The 19217-nt window shown below is 56.2% G+C and overlaps 2 protein-coding genes across 4 annotated transcripts in view; both read right to left on the bottom strand.

Moving 5' to 3' along the window:
- Nucleotides 1–5326, bottom strand: part of helz (helicase with zinc finger) — a 52117-nt gene extending 46791 nt beyond the window's left edge. For 2 of the 3 annotated variants that reach the window (XM_031893984.1, XM_031893983.1), the window contains exon 1: nucleotides 5226–5326. The gene's annotated coding sequence lies outside the window, so the exon portion shown is untranslated. 3 annotated transcript variants of the gene reach the window in all.
- A 4682-nt stretch (nucleotides 5327–10008) lies between these two features.
- psmd12 (proteasome 26S subunit, non-ATPase 12) lies at nucleotides 10009–17596 on the bottom strand. The gene is made up of 11 exons (NM_001016001.3): nucleotides 17353–17596; nucleotides 15086–15145; nucleotides 14568–14696; nucleotides 14011–14118; nucleotides 13475–13579; nucleotides 12773–12922; nucleotides 12493–12627; nucleotides 11938–12050; nucleotides 11426–11600; nucleotides 11223–11300; nucleotides 10009–10435 (listed from the first exon to the last, which is right to left on the bottom strand). The coding sequence occupies exons 1-11, from the start codon at nucleotides 17413–17415 to the stop codon at nucleotides 10226–10228; spliced, it is 1326 nt and encodes a 441-aa protein (NP_001016001.1). The 5' UTR covers nucleotides 17416–17596; the 3' UTR covers nucleotides 10009–10225.
- Nucleotides 17597–19217: the final 1621 nt, after the last annotated feature.

Here is a 19217-nt window from a genome sequence, read left to right on the forward strand (position 1 = left end):
CCTACCCATATGTATAAATACAAATATACAGAGAAGGAATGTTCTGGGCACACAATAAGCTGTACCCCCATACTGTACTGTCTAAGGGAAACACTATGGCACCCCCTACCCATATGTATAAATACAAATATACAGAGAAGGAATGTTCTGGGCACACAATAAGCTGTACCCCCATACTGTACTGTCTAAGGGAAACACTATGGCACCCCCTACCCATATGTATAAATACAAATATACAGAGAGGGAATGTTCTGGGCACACAATAAGCTGTACCCCCATACTGTACTGTCTAAGGGAAACACTATGGCACCCCCTACCCATATGTATAAATACAAATATACAGAGAAGGAATGTTCTGGGCACACAATAAGCTGTACCCCCATACTGTACTGTCTAAGGGAAACACTATGGCACCCCCTACCCATATGTATAAATACAAATATACAGAGAAGGAATGTTCTGGGCACACAATAAGCTGTACCCCCATACTGTACTGTCTAAGGGAAACACTATGGCACCCCCTACCCATATGTATAAATACAAATATACAGAGAGGGAATGTTCTGGGCACACAATAAGCTGTACCCCCATACTGTACTGTCTAAGGGAAACACTGATACAGATCAGTTTTTTACAAGTGGTTCCGTTACAAGGAGAAAAGGCTGGGCCTCAGTGAGTAACACTGGTTGGTCCATACCAACAAGATCAGTGCCCTGCCGGTGCCACTCACTACTGGGTGCAACTGTAGGGGGCGAGCCTGAGGATAAAGCCCATTGGCAGGGAGGTAATGCCCGCAAACTGCCATTAAACATTGGAGCAGCTCATTGGGTTTTCAGAAGTTTCTATTGGGAGTCAGAGGCCAACTGCACTTTCATTTGTATACAAGAAACTTTCTAACCAATCAGAGCGTGACCTACAGCCCGAGTGCCAATAGGAAGAGCGGGTACATTACAGCAGTGCCACAAGTTGGGCACAGGCAGCAGAACAGCGGTGGGTCCGACTCATGAGACAATGGATACTTGGGCACTACTGGCACAAGCAGGGGCCGCCATTCTGTCTGCTCCTGACCAAGACCTTCCTTTTTGGTGGGGATCGAAACGCGTTGGGTTCTTTTCATGTAAATAAATAGAATTTTTCTAATATAATTATAGAGTGCCCTACCTTTCATCTATTTTTGGGCAGAAGCAGGGGCTGATGCACAGAGCCGCCGGGTACAGCAGAGTAACATGGGGGCACCCCCCCCCAGTAGGGGGCTCCTGCGCACACACATGCGACTACTGATTCCCTGATGCACAGAGCCGCCGGGTACAGCAGAGTGACATGGGGGCACCCCCCCCCCCCCAGTAGGGGGCTCCTGCGCACACACATGCGACTACTGATTCCCTGATGCACAGAGCCGCCGGGTACAGCAGAGTGACATGGGGGCACCCCCCCCCCCCAGTAGGGGGCTCCTGCGCACACTCAAGTGACTACTGATTCCCTGATATACGGGAGTTGCAGTTTCTGCCCCTCAAACTCCGAGCAACAGAATTTGCCCTCATCCCAGCAGCTGCTCTTGCCCCAGTGAGTAGGGACGGGGGAACCTATATTAATGCCCGGGGTGGGTCGGTACCATCACCACATTCCCTGTATGGGCTGCGGGTGTGCGTCTGGAACATGTGCCCCAAACAAGCAATATAAGGGGCAATAGGTTACCCTTACAACCCCACCTCCTACTGCTGTGATGCCCTTGGGAAGGGGGCAATGCCCCACAGGTTCATTCAGCCTGGAGAACTGCCCCCACCATAACGCCCCACAGCCCAGAAGGGTCAGACTGGCCTATCAAAGTAGCAGAGGATCTGCTGGTGGGCCCCATGCTAGGAGATTTCCCATCAGCCCATAAGGATATATCAAATCTGATCAAACTGGGCCTACAGTATCGGGTTCTATGGTGGGCCCTAGGAGACCCGGTCCAAGTGGGGTGCTGGAACTCGAGAGCCCGAGGCTTCCCATGATTGGATAAGCCTGTGTCCACTACAGCCAAAGGCAAGCGGGGAGCTTAGGAGCCAATGAGCACCAATATACTTGCCCAAACACTAGGGACATGGCTTGGAGGGGCAGCCTTAACCCTTACAGTGCTGTGGCAAGGCCAGTACTCACAGGGTTAAAAGAGCAACACATTAACCGTTGCCATTCTACAGGGATATTCTGAGACAATTTGTGATTGGACAATGATCTCCTCGCTAGTGACCAATCACAAAATTTTTTATTGCCTTTGTTACCTTATTACTGAGCCCCTGTCTCTAAGCCTTGTGTCTCCCAATCATTCACTCAGATCACTGCCTGGTTGCTAGGGGAAGTAGGAGCTGCCACTCTAGCAACCACATAACTCTCTATGCGCCAAACTGGAGAGAGGCTGAGCAAAACCTAAAATGGACCACAAATGACGGGGGGGGGGGGGTAAAAAAGGGCAAAGCAGGGGGTGGGCATGGTAGCAATACTTAGTACCCAGCAGGGCGGTGGGCACGGTAGCAATACTTAGTACCCAGCAGGGCGGTGGGCACGGTAGCAATACTTAGTACCCAGCAGGGCGGTGGGCACGGTAGCAATACTTAGTACCCAGCAGGGCGGTGGGCACGGTAGCAATACTTAGTACCCAGCAGGGCGGTGGGCACGGTAGCAATACTTAGTACCCAGCAGGGCGGTGGGCACAGTAGCAATACTTAGTACCCAGCAGGGCGGTGGGCACAGTAGCAATACTTAGTACCCAGCAGGGCGGTGGGCACGGTAGCAATACTTAGTACCCAGCAGGGCGGTGGGCACGGTAGCAATACTTTGTACCCAGCAGGGCACCCTCTGGCAGCTCTGTGTCCAAATAAACACACGCTACACGTATTCCGCCCTATTACCCCTTTTCCCAAACTACCCCCTTCCCTTGCACTACTATCCCCTTTCCCCAGGGCCCTGGGTACCCTCCCACTATACAAACAGCCCAGGTTCCCTTGCACAAACACAGCAGTTCCATTGCACTAATAGCCCAGGCTGGTAGGCACTACTTGCACTATTAGTTACAGCCGGCTCCCTTGCACTACAGCCCCTCTCCCTCAGCCCCGGTGGCTTTCCAGTGCATGCCCGGGCAGTCCTGGCGCTGTGAGTGCGGGGAGGAGCAGGGAGAGGGGCCGGGGGGCTGCAGGCCGGACACACTGGGGCAGGGGGAGAGGGGCCGGGGGGCTTACACTCCTGCAGGCTGACACACTGGGGCAGGGGGAGAGGGGCCGGGGGGCTGCAGGCCGGACTGTGCTTGGGCAGGGGAGAGGGGCCGGGGGGCTGCAGGGGAGGCAGGGAGAGGGCCGGGGGGCTGCAGGGAGAGGGGCCGGCGGGCTATAGGGAGAGGGCCGGGGGCTATAGGGAGAGGGGCGGGGCTGCAGGGAGAGGGGCAGGGGGCTGCAGGGAGAGGGGCAGGGGGCTGCAGGGAGAGGGGGGCTATAGGGAGAGGGGCCAGGGGGCTGCAGGCCGGACACACACACTGGGGCAGGGGGGAGAGGGGCCGGGGGCTGCAGGCCGGACACACACTGGGGGAGGGGAGAGGGGCCGGGGGGCTGCAGGCCGGACACACTGGGGCAGGGGGAGAGGGGCCGGGGGGCTGCAGGCCGGACACACTGGGGGGGCGCAGGGGGAGAGGGCCGGGGGCTGCAGCCGGACACACTGGGGCAGGGGAGAGGGCCGGGGGGCTGCAGGCCGGACACACTGGGGCAGGGGGAGAGGGCGGGGGGGCTGCAGGCCGGACACACTGGGGCAGGCGGAGAGGGGCCGGGGGGCTGCAGGCCGGACACACTGGGCAGGGGAGAGGGCCGGGGGCTGCAGGCCGGACACACTGGGGCAGGAGGGGAGAGGGCCGGGGGGCTGCAGGCCGGACCAGGGGAGGGGGGAGAGGGGCCGGGGGGCTGCAGGCCGGAGGGGCAGGGGGAGAGGGCCGGGGGCTGCAGGCCGGACACACTGGGGCAGGGGGAGAGGGGCCGGGGGGCTGCAGGCCGGACACACTGGGCAGGGGGAGAGGGGCCGGGGGCTGCAGGCCGGACACACTGGCAGCGGGGAGAGGGGCCGGGGGCTGCAGGCCGGACACACTGGGGCAGGGAGGGCGGGGGCTGCAGGCCGGCACACTGGGGCAGGGGAGAGGGGGCCGGGGGCTGCAGGCCGGACACACTGGGGCAGGGGGAGATGGGCGCCGGGGGGCTGCAGGCGACACACTGGGGCAGGGGAGAGGGGCCGGGGGGCTGCAGGCCGGACACACTGGGGCAGGGGGAAGGGGCCGGGGGGCTGCAGGCCGGACACACACACTGGGGCAGGGGGAGAGGGGCCGGGGGGCTGCAGGGCCGACACACTGGGCAGGGGAGAGGGCCTGGGGGCTGCAGGCCGGACACACTGGGGCAGGGGGAGGGGCAGGGGGGCTGCAGGCCGGACACACTGGGGCAGGGGAGAGGGCCGGGGGCTGCAGGCCGGACACACACACTGGGGCAGGGGGAGAGGGGCCGGGGGGCTGCAGGCCGGACACACTGGGGCAGGGGGAGAGGGGCCGGGGGGCTGCAGGCCGGACACACTGGGCAGGGGGAGAGGGGCGGGGGCTGCAGGCCGGACACACTGGGCAGGGGGAGAGGGGCCGGGAGGCTGCAGGCCGGACACACACACTGGGGCGGGGGAGAGGGGCCGGGGGGCTGCAGGCCGGACACACTGGGGCAGGGAGAGAGGGGCCGGGGGGCTGCAGGCCGGACACACTGGGGCAGGGGAGAGGGGCCCGGGGGCTGCAGGCCGGACACACTGGGGCAGGGGAGAGGGGCCGGGGGCTGCAGGCCGGACACACTGGGGCAGGGGAGAGGGGCCGGGGGGCTGCAGGCCGGACACACTGGGGCAGGGGGAGAGGGGCCGGGGGGCTGCAGGCCGGACACACGGGGCAGGGGGAGAGGGGCCGGGGGGCTGCAGGCCGGACACCTGGGGCTCAGGGGGAGAGGGGCGGGGGCTTGCAGGCCGGACACACTGGGCAGGGGGAGAGGGCCGGGGGCTGCAGGCCGGACACACTGGGGCAGGGGGAGCGGGACAGACTAGGCCTCGGCGCGGCGGTTCCGGTCTCGGTGTCCGGGCGGGGTGGGGGTGGGGGCGGGCCGGGGGGTGGCGGGGGGCCGCGCAGGTTACACCGGGCAAGGGGGGAGCCATGGGGGGGGGGCAGGGCCCCGGGGAGAGTCCGCACTTACCTGTCATTACTTTCTACGCCATCTTGGATCGGCCTGTCAGGGCCCGCGGTGCATGCCGGGAAGGGCTGAGGGGGAGGGGCTCTGGTGCCGATGTTATGGGCCTAGCGGGCTGCCTCCCGGGGCCACACCGGCCTGGCACTGGCACTGGCACTGGCACTGGCACTGGCACTGGCACTGGGGGGAATCACTGCCGCTGGGGCTTTACACAGGGATACAGATCTGTTGTACTGGGGGGGCAGGGATCTGTTGTACTGGGGGCAGGGATCTGTTGTACTGGGGGGCAGGGATCTGTTGTACTGGGGGGGGGGCAGGATCTGTTGTTACTGGGGGGCAGGGATCTGTTGTACTGGGGGGGGGCAGGGATCTGTTGTACTGGGGGCAGGGATCTGTTGTACTGGGGGGCAGGGATCTGTTGTACTGGGGGGGGCAGGGATCTGTTGTACTGGGGGGGCAGGGATCTGTTTGTACTGGGGGGCAGGGACTGTTGACTGGGGGGCAGGATCTGTTGTACTGGGGGGAGGGATCTGTTGTACTGGGGGGGCAGGGATCTGTTGTACTGGGGGGCAGGGATCTGTTGTACTGGGGGGGCAGGGATCTGTTTGTACTGGGGGGGCAGGGATCTGTTTGTACTGGGGGGCAGGGATCTGTTGTACTGGGGGGCAGGGATCTTGTTGTACTGGGGCAGGGATCTGTTGTACTGGGCAGGGATCTGTTGTACTGGGGGGCAGGGATCTGTTGTACTGGGGGGGCAGGGATCTGTTGTACTGGGGGGCAGGGATCTGTTGTACTGGGGGGGGCAGGGATCTGTTGTACTGGGGGGCAGGATCTGTTGTACTGGGGGGCAGGGATCTGTTGTACTGGGGGGAGGGATCTGTTGTACTGGGGGGCAGGGGATCTGTTGTACTGGGGGGCAGGGATCTTTGTACTGGGGGGCAGGATCTGTTGTACTGGGGGGGCAGGGATCTGTTGTTACTGGGGGCAGGGATCTGTTGTACTGGGGGGCAGGCGATCTGTTTACTGGGGGGGGGATCTGTTGTACTTGGGGGGGCAGGGATCTAGTATGTACTGGGGGGGGGCAGGAATCTGGTTTTGTACTGGGGGGTAGGGATCTGTTGTTACTGGGGGGGCATGGGATCTGTGTTACTGGGGGGGGCAGGGATCTGTTGTACTGGGGGGGGCAGGGATCTGTTGTACTGGGTGGGGGCAGGATCTGTTGTACTGGGGGTAGGGATCTGTTGTACTGGGGGGCAGGTGATCTGTTGTACTGGGGGGGCAGGGATCTGTTGTACTGGGGGGGTAGGGATCTGTTGTACTGGGGGGGTAGGGGATCTGTTGTACTGGGGGGCAGGGATCTGTTGTACTGGGGGGGAGGGATCTGTTGTACTGGGGGGGGGGCAGGGGATCTGTTGTACTGGGGTGGGGGCAGGGATCAGTTATTTCATGGTGGTAGGGAGACCAATGATTGGGGGGGTAGGGATCGGTTGTACTGGGGGGTAGGGATCAGTTATTTCAGGTGGTAGAGACAATATAGGGGGGTAGGGATCTGTTGTACTGGGGGGGGCAGGGATCTGTTGTACTGGGGGCAGGGATCTGTTGTACTGGGGGGGGGCAGGGATCTGTTGTGATCTGTGTGTACTGGGGGGGCAGGGATCTGTTGTACTGGGGGGGCAGGGATCTGTTGTACTGGGGGGCGGGATCTGTTGTACTGGGGGGCAGGGATCTGTTGTACTGGGGGCAGGGATCTGTATGTACTGGGGTAGGGATCTGTTTGTACTGGGGGGGTAGGGATCTGTGTGACTGGGGGGGGCAGGGATCTGTTGTACTGGGGGGGGCAGGGATCTGTTGTACTGGGGGGGGGCAGGATCTGTTGTACTGGGGGGGTAGGGATGCAGGGATCTGTTGTACTGGGGGGGGGGCAGGGATCGGTGATACTGGGGGGTAGGGATCTGTTGTACTGGGGGGCTAGGGATCTGTTGTACTGGGGGCAGGGGATCTGTTGTACTGGGGGGGGCAGGGATCTGTTGTACTGGTGGGGGGGGGCAGGATCTGTTGTACTGGGGGGCAGGGATCAGTTATTTCAGGGTGTAGAGACCAATTATTAGGGGGGTAGGGATCGGTTGTACTGGCGGGTAAGGGATCAGTTATTCAGTGTGGAGAGACCAATTATTAGGGGGGGTAGAGGATCGGTTGTACTGGGTGGTAGGGACTCGTATTGTACTGGGGTAGGGATCAGTTATTTCAGGTGGTAGAGACCAATTATTAGGGGGGGGTAGGGATCGGTTGTACTGGGGGTAGGGATCAGTTATTTCAGGTGGTAGAGACCAATTATTAGGGGGGGTAGGGATCGGTTTGTACTGGGGTAGGGCGTATTATTTAGGTGGTAGAGACCAATTATTAGGGGGGGGTAGATGGTGTACTGGGGTAGGATCGGTTGTAGGGGGATCAGTTATTTCAGTGGTAGAGACCAATTATTAGGGGGGGGGGGGGGTAGGGAACTCGGTTGTACTGGGGGTAGGAATCAGTTATTTCAGGGTGGTTAGAGATCCAATTATTAGGGGGGGGGTAGGGATTGGTTGTTACTGGGGTAGGGATCGGTTGTACTGGGGGTAGGGATCAGTTATTTCAGGTGGTAGAGACCAATTATTAGGGGGGGGTAGGGTGGTGTTGTACTGGGGGTAGGGATCGGTTGTACTGGGGGTAGGGATCGGTTATTTCAGGTGGTAGAGACCAATTATTAGGGGGGGGTAGGTTGTAGGCATCAGTAATAGCAGTGCAGAAACAGAAAGGGACACACTGCTTTCAATGGCTTATACATGTAGAAATAACTTTAAAACCTCCAATTATAAATTAATATTGGAAAGTTGCTAAGGATGACCTTTTATCATTAGAATAAATTGTATTTTTGGGTTTATATGCCCTTTAAGGAGTCACTTTACATGCCATGGAATTTGCCACCAGTTTCCTTGCACTGACGGATGAATAGTTTCGCTATAGGGATGATTTCCCACGATGCTCAGTATTCCTGCCTCATTTGCCCAAACCGGGCTGCCAGGCAGGAGTCCAGGGCTAACGGGGCAGGTCGGGGTACGATTGACTGGATCATGGCCAATTTGTGATGGCAACTTTGTGGCCAAACTACATCCAAAATACATACCCGTTTTACTTACCCTCTTGCCCCATTTTTGCACAAACTGCAACTAAATCCCATCTGACCCAATCGGAACAGAGACTGCAGAGATCTAACTACCATTTGACCCAATGAGCACAGAGAATGCAGAGATCTAAATCCCATCTGACCCAATCGGAACAGAGACTGCAGAGATCTAAATACCATTTGACCCAATGAGCACAGAGAATGCAGAGATCTAAATCCCATCTGACCCAATCGGAACAGAGACTGCAGAGATCTAAATACCATTTGACCCAATGAGCACAGACACTGCAGAGATCTAAATCCCATCTGACCCAATCGGAACAGAGACTGCAGAGATCTAAATACCATCTGACCCAGTGGGCACAGACACTGCAGAGATCTAAATCCCATCTGACCCAGTGGGCACAGAGACTGCAGAGATCTAAATCCCATCTGACCCAATGAGCACAGAGAATGCAGAGATCTAAATCCCATCTGACCCAATCGGAACAGAGACTGCAGAGATCTAAATACCATTTGACCCAATGAGCACAGAGAATGCAGAGATCTAAATCCCATCTGACCCAATCGGAACAGAGACTGCAGAGATCTAAATACCATCTGACCCAGTGGGCACAGACACTGCAGAGATCTAAATCCCATCTGACCCAATGGGCACAGAGACTGCAGAGATCTAAATACCATTTGACCCAATGAGCACAGAGAATGCAGAGATCTAAATCCCATCTGACCCAATGGGCACAGAGACTGCAGAGATCTAAATCTCATCTGACCCAATGGGCACAGAGACTGCAGAGATCTAAATCCCATCTGACCCAATGGGCACAGCGACTGCAGAGATCTAAATCCCATCTGACCCAATGGGCACAGCGACTGCAGAGATCTAAATCCCATTTGACCCAATGGGCACAGCGACTGCAGAGATCTAAATCCCATCTGACCCAATGGGCACAGAGACTGCAGAGATCTAAATCACATCTGACCCAATGGGCACAGCGACTGCAGAGATCTAAATCCCATTTGACCCAATGGGCACAGAGACTGCAGAGATCTAAATCCCATCTGACCCAATGGGCACAGAGACTGCAGAGATCTAAATCCCATCTGACCCAATGGGCACAGAGACTGCAGAGATCTAAATCCCATCTGACCCAATGGGCACAGCGACTGCAGAGATCTAAATCCCATCTGACCCAATGGGCACAGAGACTGCAGAGATCTAAATCCCATTTGACCCAATGGGCACAGACCCTGCACCCAGAATTGCTCCATGGGGTGATCCCCTTTGTTTATTGTGTCAAGCAGGCTGCACACAATGTTTTGGGGGGGGCTCAGGCCAGCCCACTCACCCGTTTCACATGTATTTTATATCCATTTAATATTAATTATAGCTGATCTGGTTCTGATGGGTGATGGTTGCCCCCCCAGTTGCACACATATAGGCACATGAGATAGTGGGGAGCGCCGGGGGTGCAGTGTGTGAGAGGGCGCCACTGCAGGAATATTATACATGGGTTTTCTTGCCCTTTAAAGACCAAAGTGGGAGTGGTGTATGGCACAGAGGAAGGCCAGTGGGTACAGTTGTGCCAGTGTGGGCCCAGCTACATACAAACAGGACCACAGGGGAAATACAGGACCCTCATAGGGACGACCCAAGAGGACATTAGTATTTTATTATAACACAAAAAGCCATTCCGTATTGTTACACTTAGAAAGGAACATAAAAAATATATTATACAGATCCTATTCCTGCCCTGCAGAGCGGCGCCGCCGAGCCACGTGAATGCTACGCCCGGCCCTACATGCACTGCTGGGCCCCCCTACTGAGCCACACACCCCCCGCGGCTCACTGCAGATTGTGGATCATCTCTTCCTTCGCTATGAGGTGAGTGGTCTTGTTCACCAAAGCCATCAAGGAGTTCAGTTTTTGGGACCAATCGTTGAGAAGATCATTGGGATCCTTGGGCCTCTGGAAGTTTATGATTCCGGCCAACCTGTCCACCTTGGCGTATATGGTCTTATTCACAACCAGGCTGGACAGGAACTCCTCCGACTCCTGCGGGGCAAAATATATTATATATTATGTTCAGTGCAACCCTCAGTGTCTCTCTCTTCCAGCAACACCCCCAAACCCTCAGTGTCTCTCTCTTCCAGCAACACCCCCAAACCCTCAGTGTCTCTCTCTTCCAGCAACACCCCCAAACCCTCAATGTCTCTCTCTTCCAGCAACACCCCCAAACCTTCAGTGTCTCTCTCTTCCAGCAACACCCCCAAACCCTCAGTGTCTCTCTCTTCCAGCAACACCCCCAAACCCTCAATGTCTCTCTCTTCCAGCAACACCCCCAAACCTTCAGTGTCTCTCTCTTCCAGCAACACCCCAAACCCTCAGTGTCTCTCTTTTCCAGCAACACCCCCAAACCCTCAGTGTCTCTCTCTTCCACCAACACCCCCAAACCCTCAGTGTCTCTCTCTTCCACCAACACCCCCAAACCCTCAGTGTCTCTCTCTTCCACCAACACCCCCAAACCCTCAGTGTCTCTCTCTTCCAGCAACACCCCCAAACCCTCAGTGTCTCTCTCTTCCACCAACACCCCCAAACCCTCATTGTCTCTCTCTTCCAGCAACACCCTCAAACCCTCAGTGTCTCTCTCTCCCCCCCAACGACACCCCCAAACCCTCAGTGTCTCTCTCTTCCAGCAACACCCCAAACCCTCAGTGTCTCTCTCTTCCAGCAACACCCTCAAACCCTCAGTGTCTCTCTCTCCCCCCAACGACACCCCCAAACCCTCAGTGTCTCTCTCTTCCAGCAACACCCCCAAACCCTATTATCTGCTGGTACTTACATCAACGGAGAGGTCGAGCAGCTGCGCCATGCGTTTCATAGTGATCCTGGTGTAATATTTCTCCATGATCCTTATGTTCTGCAAGAGAAGAGACAGCGGTGCCCTGGTTAGACGCAAGCAGAGGGCACCAGTCCTGCCACCCCGTACCCGCCGGGGTACAATGCACAATCTGCCTGATGAAAATACACAAAGTGCAGCCTTACGTGTTCCACCACCCGGTTCTTGAGATCTTTCCAGCGCTTCTCGCCCTCCTCGCTGCAGGAAAACACATCGGTGGCCGAGCTGTCCAGGGAGCCTTCCCTCAGCTCCTTCCCATAATCCTCTACCAGCGTGCTCCAGCGCATCAGCTCCATTGTGGTGAAGAGTTTTAGCAAATCCCTAGGAAACAGCGAGGTCACTATGGGTACAGAACCCCCCTCCCCAGGGAACCCAGACACAAGAACAGAACCCCCCTCCCCAGGGAACCCAGACACAAGAACAGAACCCCCCTCCCCAGGGAACCCAGACACAAGAACAGAACCCCCCTCCCCAGGGAACCCAGACACAAGAACAGAACCTGTTCCACGGGGTGTTGTGATTGGGCCACAACATTTCCAATCAGTCTGGGGGCGCTGCTTACCTGCCCCCTGGGATCATTACTTTATATAGCAGTGGGCTAGGACCCCATAATTAGAGGGGGCTGCACTTTACTGCAGTGTCACTAAATGATACTTACTTGTATTTGGGAATATCCTCCAGTTTTTTATCAGCACTGATCCTATGGACCAGGTCGGACTGCTCGTTGTCGTACGGAGACAGAATGACATACAGCACCACGCTCTTCAGGGCCTACGGGAAAGAAGAGAGCAGTTTGCAGCACCCCTCTCTGTGGGTATCCCCAATAACTGGTTCTTGTAAGGAAATTCTGTCATTCAATGATTTAACCCAAGCTCAGACTTTCCTGGAAAAGCTGGGCAAAATGGCCAATCAATGCAATGTAACCCCCGGGGGAGCAGTTACACACAGGTCCGTATTGGGGTCTCATTGGTCCATACGCTGGGCCATCATTATAGCCTTTCAGCAAGGATCTGATTGGTGGGAATGTGCCCACAGGTAAGGACTGCATCGGGCAGGTCCCCCCCATACTCACAACTCCCCTTTCCTTCATCCTCAGCACAAATAGATGCGCAGAACTGCACACGTGAAACAGAACCGGCACAGGAACCCCCACACCCAGAGAAACCCCCAGCAGTGAAATGAGCAGGACTTGCCCCCCCCCCGCAGAACTTACATGCTGCCATTTGTCACTCTCTGCCTGGATACAGGGGGTATCATAGATGGCCCGGTAGTGCTTGCATATAGACAGGTAAGACCCCTCGTGCTGGTCCACTTGGATCATTAAGTTGTAATACTTCAGCTTAGGTTTCTGAAAGACAAGAAGGGACAGGGTTATGCAAGAGAATAATGGTGCTGATCCGATCAGTCACTGATGCACCAAGACGTATGGACCCCCCAGTCATATGGTGCAAATGATGTAGATAAATACCAGATGCCCAAAGGGAACCATTTACCTCTGTGTTCTCCTCCTTGAAGAACTTGGTGTTTATCTTCTTGCTAATGATTTGGGTTCGGATATAATCCTTAACGGCCAGACACAAGCGCATCTGCTCCAGTATGAACTCCACCTTCTCCTTCTTCTCCATTGACCCATACGTCTCCACCTGTCCAGACACACACAACAAACAGCCATTGCAGGTGGGAAAGTGTTTAGGGCTCAGTAACTTTAGCTCCAAAAATAACATGAACCATTAACTGAAATCATTCCCTCCTGCATAATAGTCTCCTGCTTATCTGTTAGCCTCCAACAAATAGTGAAAGGAGTTGTTTATACAGAGCTCACGATCTCTGGTTAAAATAGAACTTCAGCATAAATTCTATTTATTTTGCTTGGGTAGGATTACTTTAGTGTACTAAGCACAATTCAGCAGGAACAGCACCCTCATAGCCTGTACAGAGAGAGATACCATAAAACTATGGCACATGGGGATTCCCCTGTACTAAGCACAATTCAGCAGGAACAGCCCCTAAGTTTGCTCATAGCCTGTACAGAGAGATACCATAAAACTATGGCACATAGGGATTCCCCTGTACTAAGCACAATTCAGCAGGAACAGCCCCATTAGGATTGCAAGGAAAGAGCCATTAGATACAATAGCTTGAAGCAGACTGAAGGAAGGATCCCAGTGACTTTAGCACAAACACCTGATAGCTACCTGTAGCTCCTGCAGAATGGAGGCAGCCTCCTGAACATCTCCGCTCTGTTCCTTGATAGCAGCGAGTGTTTTGGTTAGGCGAGCGCGCTCAATTTCCACGTAGATCTGCCAACATGAGAGATAAAGGGGGCAGTTAGAGAATAGGAAAATAGAGATCTCTCTCTCCAGAGCAAACATCTCACCCCCAGATTAACCCTTCCCGGGGGCCAAGCGACTGCTTCTGTGCGTGCAACACATATTGTTTATACGGATTAGACAAATGCTGCCCTATTTACTCCAAGGGTCTCGTTTTACGTTCTGCGGTCTCGGCCAGAGCAGCAGGTTGTGCTGCCGCAAAGGGTTCCGCCGTTTCACATGCCCAGTAGAGGGCAGACTTTCACATAAAGAGAATGAGGTTATTAGCCCATTAGAGAAATCATTGCAGCTTTCGATACAAATCAAGATGAATATGGATAACTCATATCGGCCCTAATTAACGCCCATTCCGAGGATTAGCCGGGTGCTGCCAATAATCCCCGGCGCTATTATTGCCGTACCTTTCCCTCTGTAACCGTGCGGAGTGTGTCAATGAGGCGCAGTTTGATGGGCAGGTCTGTGAGCTCCTCCACATACTGACAGCACTGCTGGACCATCTTGGCTACAGCCTGAACGGAGAGAAGAACAGGGTCACGGCATGTTGCCTGGCACCTATACCCCGTGCCATCTATACCATAACAATACAGAATTGCATCTATACACTGCATCTGGCACACAGACAGTGGAGGGGTACATTACCCAGAATGCTCAGCAACATGCCTAAATAACAAGCAGTCACAAAGCGAGGCACCCTGACCTCTAATACAGGACATCTTATTATTCCAAGGAATAGCCTACATGCGAGTTTTTGGGGTGTGGGGGGGGGGGAAATTGGAGGAGGAAAGGGAACACAAACACACATGACGGAAGCCCCACCCAATCTCTTGGTCTCTACCCAAAAAGGAGGTAACAAAGGAAGCCCCACCCATTCTCTACCTGCCAGAGAGGGCACAGAGGGAGGTTGCAGGATCAGTGTCAGCCCCGCCCCATACTCTTGGTATCTGCCCCCCCCACTTACCTGTTTGAGCTGACTCCTCCTCTTAGACAGAAGCATAATGTTCTCATTGAGCAGGTCCCACTCTTTGGCTTCGTAGCACATCTTAACTACTGCCACCAAGATTCGGGAGGTCGACACCATGTCAGAAGCCTGTGGGAAGAGACGCACGCGCTCATAAATATGAGGGAACCGCCCCTTGTTACTATCTGGCTCCGCCCTCTCAATAGGGTGCCACACAGAGCAGGCATCTCAGCTCTTCCACCAATGCATACAGCAGCCCTACGAAGAGGGTGCTTGACTTGTAAACAGAATGCTGATTGGATGATTTGGTGTGCATACTATACAAGCAGAGCATTTATTTCAAGCCCTAAAGGGAATATTAACATTATTTTAGAACTTTTATAAAGGAATTTAGTTACCTGGTTGCTAGGGTTGCACTTCACCTAGCAACCAGGCAGTGGGGAGAGTGCAAGTTGAATTGAAAGGAAAATGATAAAGTGGCAGTTAATGGCCAGGACAATAGCGCCCGTGGTACTTACTGTTCTCGTCTGTTTCTCCAGGGAGAGGAGGATCTCGACCACTTCCTGTAAGCGACCTTCCTACATAGGGGGGCAAGCAAAGCATTCATCAGCCAGCCTTGGAAGGGGGGGAGGCAGGGATGGGTAAGGGGGGATACAGTTTGGGGGCAGAGATGGGTAAGGGGGGGGATACAGTTTGGGGGCAGGGATGGGTAAGAGGGGGATACAGTTTGGGGGCAGAGATGGGTAAGAGGGGGATACAGTTTGGGGGCAGAGATGGGTAAGAGGGGGATACAGTTTGGGGGCAGAGATGGGTAAGGGGGGATACAGTTTGGGGGCAGAGATGGGTAAGGGGGGGTACAGTTTGGGGGCAGAGATGGGTAAGGGGGGGTACAGTTTGGGGGTAAGGGGGGTACAGTTTGGGGGTAAGGGGGGGTACAGTTTGGGGGCAGAGATGGGTAAGGGGGGGATACAGTTTGGGGGCAGAGATGGGTAAGGGGGGATACAGTTTGGGGGCAGAGATGGGTAAGGGGGGGATACAGTTTGGGGGCAGAGATGGGTAAGGGGGGGTACAGTTTGGGGGCAGAGATGGGTAAGGGGGGGGTACAGTTTGGGGGCAGAGATGGGTAAGGGGGGTCAGTTTGGGGTAAGGGGGGGTACAGTTTGGGGCAAGATGGGTAAGGGCGGGTACAGTTTGGGGGTAAGGGGGGGTACAGTTTGGGGGCAGAGATTGGGGTAAGGGGGGGTACAGTTTGGGGGTAAGGGGGGGGTACAGTTTGGGGGGGCAGAGAATGGGTAAGGGGGGGTACAGTTTGGGGGGTAAGGGGGGGTACAGTTTGGGGGGCACGAGATGGTAAGGGGGGGGTACAGTTTGGGGTAAGGGGGGGTACAGTTTGGGGGCAGAGATGGGTAAGGGGGGGGATACAGTTTGGGGGCAGAGATGGGTAAGGGGGGGGATACAGTTTGGGGGCAGAGATGGGTAAGGGGGGGATACAGTTTGGGGGCAGAGATGGTAAGGGGGGGATACAGTTTGGGGGGCAGAGATGGGTAAGGGGGGGATACAGTTTGGGGGCAAGGATGGGTAAGGGGGATACAGTTTGGGGGCAGAGATGGGTAAGGGGGGGGTACAGTTTTGGGGGCAGAGATGGGTAAAGGGGGGGGATACAGTTTGGGGGCAGAGATGGGTAAGGGGGGGATACAGTTTGGGGGCAGAGATGGGTAAGGGGGGGTACAGTTTGGGGGCAGGGATGGGTAAGGGGGGGATACAGTTTGGGGGCAGAGATGGGTAAGGGGGGGATACAGTTTGGGGGCAGAGATGGGTAAGGGGGGGGGATACAGTTTGGGGGCAGAGATGGGTAAGGGGGGGATACAGTTTGGGGGCAGAGATGGTAAGGGGGGGATACAGTTTGGGGCAGAGATGGGTAAGGGGGGGATACAGTTTGGGGGCAGAGATGGGTAAGGGGGGGGGATACAGTTTGGGGGCAGGGATGGGTAAGGGGGGGATACAGTTTGGGGGCAGAGATGGGTAAGGGGGGGGATAGCAGTTGGGGGCAGAGATGGTAAGGGGGGGATACAGTTTGGGGCAGAGATGGGTAAGGGGGGATACAGTTTGGGGGCAGAGATGGGTAAGGGGGGGGATACAGTTTGGGGGCAGAGATGGGTAAGGGGGGATACAGTTTGGGGCAGAGATGGGTAAGGGGGGTACAGTTTGGGGGCAGAGATGGGTAGGGGGGGATACAGTTTGGGGGCAGAGATGGGTAAGGGGGGATACAGTTTGGGGGCAGAGATGGGTAGGGGGGGTACAGTTTTGGGGGCAGGGATGGGTAAGGGGGGATACAGTTTGGGGGCAGAGATGGGTAAGGGGGGGATACAGTTTGGGGGCAGAGATGGGTAAGGGGGGGGATACAGTTTGGGGGCAGAGATGGGTAAGGGGGGATACAGTTTGGGGGCAGAGATGGGTAAGGGGGGATACAGTTTGGGGGCAGAGATGGGTAAGGGGGGGGGATACAGTTTGGGGGCAGGGATGGGTAAGGGGGGGATACAGTTTGGGGGCAGAGATGGGTAAGGGGGGGATACAGTTTGGGGGCAGAGATGGGTAAGGGGGGGATACAGTTTGGGGGCAGAGATGGGTAAGGGGGGGATACAGTTTGGGGGCAGAGATGGGTAAGGGGGGATACAGTTTGGGGGTAAGGGGGGGGGTAATGCATTTCAGGGGACAGACACACATTACACACAGACCCGGCACCCCGGGCAGGGGCCTATAGGTGCAGCCGTGACTCAGCTCTCACCCCAGCCATCTTCTCGCACTCGGGCAGCCGCTGATCCACGGTGCTGCTATAATCCACCTCCATCTTAACAATGCGGCCATCGGAGCGTTCGGTTTCCTCTGACATGTTGATCCCGGAGACTCCCTGTGAGACAGCAGCACAGTAAGCAGGCACACGCCACGGCCGCCTCAGCCCGTCAGGACCCAATGACAATGTGCGGAAACTCGCACAGGCGAATGCAGAGGCCGCCTAAATCCGCCAGGACCCCCAAGCATTAGGGGAGGAGCTTTGGCCGTCACTAGTGACGTATCAGCCGCTACTGGGATTCCCCGAACCGTGAGTGATTGGCTGCCCCCTACCGAGCGGGGCGCTTACTGCCCTGAGGGCAAGTTCAACTCTAACCTCTTATAAAATGACCAACTCTAAGCAACTTTTCAATTGGTCTTCATTTTTGATAATTTTTAGTTATTTGTCTGTTTCTTTGCAGCTTTCAGAAGGGGGTCACTGACCCCAGCAGCCAAGAAAATATTCCTCTGCCAGGCTACAATGTTATTGTTATTAATGTGTATTATTTACCTTTCTATCCAGCCCCTACTATTCATACATCAGTCACTATCGCAAATGACTCCCTGTTACTAAGGTAAACTGGACCCTAGCAACCAGGTTACGGCTGCAGTTCCAAACTGGAGAGCTGTGGAACAAAAAGTAAAATAAAAAAGACCAACTGAGGGAAGAATTAGACCACGCCCAGTCCAGACCGGTTTACACCCCTCTTTTTGTGTCAGATCACAAATAACCAGGGTGGGACTGGGGGTGCAGGGCCCCCCGGGGCTCCCCTAACCCCCCGCAAAGTTTAATGCATGGGGGGGGCGCCGGCCATTGGGAAGTTTTGAAACATGAGATTTCATTTTCTGCCCCAGAGGCAAAGTGGTACCGGGGTGCGAGTCTCCTGAGCCGCTTACACCAAATATTCCTCAAATGCCCCCCAGAGCTTGCACTTTAATGCATCATTTGTCCCACGTATTCCTAGGTAAAGGGATAAAAAAAACTAATTGTGAAGTCTATAATCCCCCTCCCCCCACTCCCTGCCCTCTCTGCTCCATCACCCCCTCCGCCCCACCCCATGCCCCTCTCTGCTCCATAATCCCCCTCCCACCACTCCTGCACCCTCTCTGCTCCATCCACCCCGCTCCCCCCCACCCCATGCCCCCTCCTTCTGCTCATCCACCCCCTCCCCCACCCCATGCCCCTCTCTGCTCCATAATCCCTCCCCAACTCCCTGCCCCTCTCTGCTCCATCACCCCCTCCCCCACCCATGCCCCTCTCTGCTCCATCACCCCCTCGTCCCACCGCCATGCCTCCGCTCTGCTCCATAATCCCCTCGCCCCCACTCCCTGCCCTCTCTGCTCCCTCACCCCCGTGCCCCCCCCATGCGTCTCTGTCTCCATAATCCCCCTCCCCCCACTCCTGCCCCTCTCTGCTCCATCACCCTCCCCCACGACCTGCCCCTCCTGCTCCATCACCTCCCCACCCCTGCCCCTCTCTGCTCCATAATCCCCCCCCCACTCCTGCCCCTCTCTGCTCCATAATCCCCCTCCCCCACTCCCTGCACACTCTCTGCTCCATCCATCCCCGTCCTCTCCCCACTCCCTGCCCCTCTCTGCTCCATAATCCCCTCCCCACTCCCTGTCCCCTCTCTGCTCCATAATCCCCCCGCCACCTCCCCTGCACCTCTCTGCTCCATCATCCCGTCCTCTCCCCACTCCCTCCCTCCTGCTCCATAATCCCCCTCCCCCCAACTCCCTGCACCTCTCTGCTCCATCATCCCCGTCCTCCCCCACTCCCTGCACCTCTCTGCTCCATCACCCCTCCCCCACTCCCTGCAC

The sequence above is a fragment of the Xenopus tropicalis genome, chromosome 10 (genome assembly GCF_000004195.4).
Source record: "Xenopus tropicalis strain Nigerian chromosome 10, UCB_Xtro_10.0, whole genome shotgun sequence".
NCBI classification, from domain to species: Eukaryota; Metazoa; Chordata; class Amphibia; order Anura; family Pipidae; genus Xenopus; species Xenopus tropicalis.